The sequence below is a fragment of the Atta cephalotes genome, assembly GCF_000143395.1.
Source record: "Atta cephalotes unplaced genomic scaffold scaffold00048, whole genome shotgun sequence".
Classification (NCBI taxonomy): domain Eukaryota; kingdom Metazoa; phylum Arthropoda; class Insecta; order Hymenoptera; family Formicidae; genus Atta; species Atta cephalotes.
The window spans coordinates 1,327,021-1,332,323 of NW_012130112.1; the positions used below are offsets into that span (position 1 = coordinate 1,327,021).

Sequence of the window (5,303 nt, forward strand, 5' to 3'; positions counted from 1 at the left end):
TTATTTACGTGAAAATAAATAAAATCTTTCTAAAGTATTATAAAATAAAAATATTGTGAATAATATTTCACTTGTATAATTTGTGCGTAGTTATATTAGAAATGTTTAGATACATAATCATAAATAAAAGCTTTGAGAAGAAAAATTTCATGTATGCAAAAAATTTTTTACTGTATCTCTTTAGGATTTGTTGGCAGTGGTATGTTGACAGCTTCCGTAGCAGGATCCATTTTTACAGCGCCGCCATCTATTCATATCACGTATGCTCTTCAGTGTATTGCAGAAAATAATAAAGGTCTTTTTACTTTACATACTTATTATTAAAAAGTATTTTTTATTAAATCACACGTACATTAATACCTTCTTTTAGATGGTATTGTGGTCGTGGTACCTAATTACACAGGGGATCGTTTAAATTTTGGCATAGCAATTGAGAAGACTCGGCAAGCGGGCATTGCGGTAAAACGAAAATCTTCCATTTTTTACCCGCAAATAACGATATAAATTAAATATTTTAAAATTATCGACCTATTTGAAAATTATACACATATAATATCTTAATAATCAGGTGAAGGAGGTAATCGTTGATGATGACTGCAGTATTCCCGTAAACGAACAGAGCGTCGCTGGTAAGCGCGGACTAGTGGGTATGTTGTTCGTTATCAAAATTGCGGGTGCATTCGCCGAAAAGGGTTTTCCTCTGTGTGAAGTAGCAGAAATTGCACGACGCGTTTCACAAAATATCGCGACTTATGGAGTCGGACTATCCGCGTGCGCAATACCAGGTATGAGACAATCAAGGCTCATAAGTTACTATTCAAGTCGCGCCATAGTTATGATAATTACGTACATGTGCTAAGCTTGCATGGCCAAGCGCTTCTATAATGAGGCTGTTTCTTCAATCGGATGAACGGATAGAAAGATGGATCAGAATCTAGACAATGGCTGTGTTCAACAGAAAAAATAACTTTGCAATTGTTGCAAAATTCGTGAATATAATTGGTTTATATATTTAGATCTAGTGAGGAACTAAGGACAAAACTAATCATATTAAAGAATTTTACAACAGTTGTAAAACTGCTTTTTTGTTAAATGTAACCATTCTTTGTAGTTTATTTCTTTATTATTGTTGCCCACTTTTTTTTCGAATACTTGATATATGAGGTAATCTATTAAGGATACAATGGATCATAAAATTATCAGACTGGATCGATTCTTTTCGAATATCCGATTTCCAGTCGAATATCTTAATAAGGATATTCTTGACAATAAGGCTCCATTATTACATTAAAAAAAAAATATTATGTTTGAATACAATACATTCAATTTACATTTAAATTTATAATTTAAAAGCTTAAATTATTTGTTCTGAGAATGTTAAGAAAATTTGATGGTTTGTATTATGTATATATATATATATATAAAATTTAAAACAAATTCTCTTCAGATGAGTTTTAATAAGGTTTTATCAAGAGAAAAATCAGTTTTATACTGTCATGGTTAAAGAATACGTCATATTTGCGATACTTTGCTTACAATTAAAATTATTTAAAATAACTCTGCATGGATATACTTAATCTGACAATGAGAATATTAAATGCAGGTCAAGGTCTCATGTTCGAGCTTGCACAGGATGAGATAGAATGTGGAATGGGTGTGCACGGAGAAGCAGGATACGAGAGAATTAAGCTCAGGACCGCATCTGAACTGGTGATGCTAATGTTAAAGCGCATTTGCGAAGTCTTATCTTTGTCCACTAATGATTCAGTTGCGGTTATAATCAACAATTTCGGTGCTTTAAGTCAATTGGAACAAGGAATAATCGTCTATGAGGTTGTAAATCAGCTTCGTAAGTACTTATTTACTGTTTTTTCTTCTTTTTATATATATGAACATAAATCATAATATGAGCCGCTTATATAGTATAATAAATCAATCATATATTGATTTCTTTCATCTTCAAGAAAAAATTTATATAAATTATATAAATTTGAGGATTTTCCAATCTCCATATCGGTTGCTTATTGAATCTATTGACATCTATTAGACGTATCTACCATAAGATTACCAGATATTTTTTTATTAAATCAAAATGTAATGGTGTGGTAAGTCCTTGCAAAAGAAGATTGATGAACAATAGGTCGTATCAATCGAATGGTTTGTTATATGATAAAAAGAATAAAGCTACGAGAAAAGAAAAAGTACTCTAAGTCTCCAATTATTTTTCCACATTCTGATTTACATTTCTCTGCCGATTATTTTTTGACTTCACTCTGAATTTTATTCTCCCGACTATGTAAATCATTCTATCGATTAGCATATCGATCGATGCGAACAATGTCCGATCTCGTGACATAGAAATCGTTTGCATTTATCTTTCAGTTATCCTATTCGGAAACAGATTTCCAGTTTTTTAAATAAAAGTCCATAAAAACTATTTATATATATATTATTTTATTCTACTTAACAATACTTTAGGTAAACCGGAATTTAATATTAAAAATGTTTTCAATGTTTGCCATTTTTTAAATTATTATTAATAGCACATAAAAATCCAGGAATCTTGAGAAAAAATATTTTATACATAATTATATAAAATTATATATAATTTTATGCAATTATATATAATTATATATAAAATTATATATAAAATTATATATATAATTATATATTCATTTATATACAATTGTATAAAATTATATACAATTTTAGATAATTTTATATAATTTTTATAATTATACATAAAATATTTTTTCTTGGATTGTTCCCGGAATACAAGGATGTCTGGTAATTTTAGTCTGTTATTAATAGCTTTTCTTGTTTTTGCATGAAATAATTAGAACATCATAAGTAATTTCTTCTTCTGTCAATTTGCCATTTTTAATTTATTTCATTGTACTACATGGTATTATGTTGATTTTTCTGCAGAAAAGACAGGCATACAGCCTGTTCGCGTCTACTCAGGTGTTTTAATGACATCCTTAAATAGCGTCGGGATACATATAAGTTTGCTAAAATTGACTGAAAATCATGGGGACGTATTCGTCGATTGTCTTGACGAAAAAACGACAGCACCGTGTTGGCCAGGCTGCACCTACAGCATTCCTTCGACTTCAACTCCATTGAGCACTCCATTGAAAGATGCGAAAAAAGAAAAAGTGGAGAAAATAGGAATATTGTTAAATGTGAGCGATCAGCGCCTGATTAAATTGTGTTTAAAAAATGCTTGTGTAGCTGTTATCGAGAAAGAGGCATATCTTAACGGGTTAGACCGTGGTTGCGGAGACGGAGATTGCGGATCAACATTGAAACGATTTGCCAACGGTATGCGTATACGAATTATAATGTACCTATATGTCTCTTAATGTTCAACAAGAATTTACTAATTCTCCCTCTTTCTTTACATTCTATAGGTATTTTAAATAATTTGGAAAATTTATCCTTGTCGCATCCAGCAACGTTATTATTGGAAATAGCGAACATCGCAGAAGAATGTATGGGCGGAACTTCTGGAGCTTTATATTGTTTATTTTTTACAACTGGCGCAAAAATATTGGCGTCATTCAAGCAGGAGAAGGATATGCGAAACGTTTGGTTTTGCGCATTTCGCAGCGGATTAAATTGTTTAGAAAAATATGGAAGAGCGAAAGTTGGCGACAGGACTATGGTTTGCACATATATATGTACATTATTAAAATGTATTATTAGTATTAATATATACTATTATTAATGAACAGAAAGGTTTTTTATAGTATTAAAACTTGTTCGCTATGTTGTTACTTGTTGCAAAAAAATTAAACTTATTGTGAAATAGACATAGGACTTGTATTAAAAATGCAAGAAAATTAATTTTCAATCATATTTTTTGTCAATCAATATTTTTAGATCGACACAATGTATGCGGCGTATACGACATATGAAAAATTGTTAAAGGAGTATCCTAGTGATTTTTACGAGAAAATAACCGCAGCAGCATGGGAAGGATGCTATTCTACGAAAAATATGAAACCAAAGTGAGTAGATATTAATGTTGATAAGATCAACACACAATCTGTGTACTTAAATGTTTAAGATACAATACATTTGCTGAAACCCTACAACTTTTTATATGAAACATTTTTCCAATAAACCAATACTTTCTGAGATAATTAGCTGTTTCAGAATTTTTGACACACACTCCGTGTGTGTATGTGTGTGTGTGTGTGTTGTGTTATGTGTGTAAAATACATATAATTTTTTAAAAATTAAAGAAATCTAATTTAAAATTATATAAATCTTCGTAAAATATTTTTAATTTAATCACTTTTTCGTACTAAACGTTTTGTAAATATGAACACAGTGATTCATTTGTTTATAGAGCGGGACGGGCTAGTTATATAAAACAAGCTCAGTATTTAACGGAAATGGATGCTGGAGCTTATGCCGCAGCAATATGGATTGCAACTATTGTACAAACAATTACACATTTCAAAAAATAACAATATTTTTTAACAACTGTATTTTAAGATCATGTATTTTAAGATCATTACTGTAAACAAAAGATATAAGATTTAATAATAAATAACAAGTTTATTAAAAAAATAGAATAAGGGATTTAATTATATTAATTATTTTCTTCTACAAAATATTTAAATAAAAATATAGTTGTGCGTTTATATATTTATAAATAGAATAAAAGTACATTTCTTAATAAACATTTCTGGCGAATACATAAATATTTTATAGCGTAGAAATATTAAACTTAATATGAAATAACTTAAGTTGTAATATTGTTTGGCAGTATTTTGCCGATTAATCGGATTATGGTTTCTTGCACCAATTATCTGTCAAATATTGACAGACTAAGTTTAACATTTTATTTTACTTTACACAATAATATAGAATAAATAAATAATGTTATTTGTATATGTGTTTCATAAGATTATCCAAAGAGATTGGTCACAAAGTTGTTAAATCCGTTACTGATAGACGAGAAGATACCGTTGTTGGCATCAGCCGCAGTATTAATTCCTGATTGGGGTCGATAATGCAACGTATGGTCGCGATGTGGATAAGGTCTCCCACCGATGTTTCCGTTATATAAAACAGACCCATTTTCATCGTCGTATTGTCTCTATTTCAAGTATAATAAATTTTAATATATATGTTAAGAGTAATTAAAACATATAAAGTATCGAATGTAGCAATAGATTTTTTTGGACTATTTTATATAGCTAATCCTCCTCTCTTTTTTTAAACATAACAAATAAAAATATGTATATGTATATATATATATATATATATATATATATATATATAGTAGG

The 5,303-nt window shown here is 29.3% G+C and overlaps 2 protein-coding genes across 2 annotated transcripts in view; one reads left to right on the top strand and one right to left on the bottom strand.

The window, feature by feature from the left end:
* LOC105622794 (bifunctional ATP-dependent dihydroxyacetone kinase/FAD-AMP lyase (cyclizing)-like) overlaps positions 1–4,478 on the top strand; it is a 5,118-nt gene extending 640 nt beyond the window's left edge. The window contains exons 2-9 of the mRNA XM_012204206.1: positions 185–295; positions 371–459; positions 569–785; positions 1,604–1,849; positions 2,929–3,324; positions 3,414–3,667; positions 3,886–4,013; positions 4,358–4,478. Of these exons, the coding sequence (XP_012059596.1) occupies positions 185–295; positions 371–459; positions 569–785; positions 1,604–1,849; positions 2,929–3,324; positions 3,414–3,667; positions 3,886–4,013; positions 4,358–4,478 (1,562 nt within the window). The remainder of the gene's footprint in view (positions 1–184; positions 296–370; positions 460–568; positions 786–1,603; positions 1,850–2,928; positions 3,325–3,413; positions 3,668–3,885; positions 4,014–4,357) is intronic.
* A 149-nt stretch (positions 4,479–4,627) lies between these two features.
* The window catches only part of LOC105622717 (carboxypeptidase M-like), a 10,167-nt gene continuing 9,491 nt past the window's right edge, over positions 4,628–5,303 (bottom strand). The window contains exon 8 of the mRNA XM_012204130.1: positions 4,628–5,113. Within this exon, the coding sequence (XP_012059520.1) occupies positions 4,922–5,113 (192 nt within the window). The 3' untranslated portion in view covers positions 4,628–4,921. The remainder of the gene's footprint in view (positions 5,114–5,303) is intronic.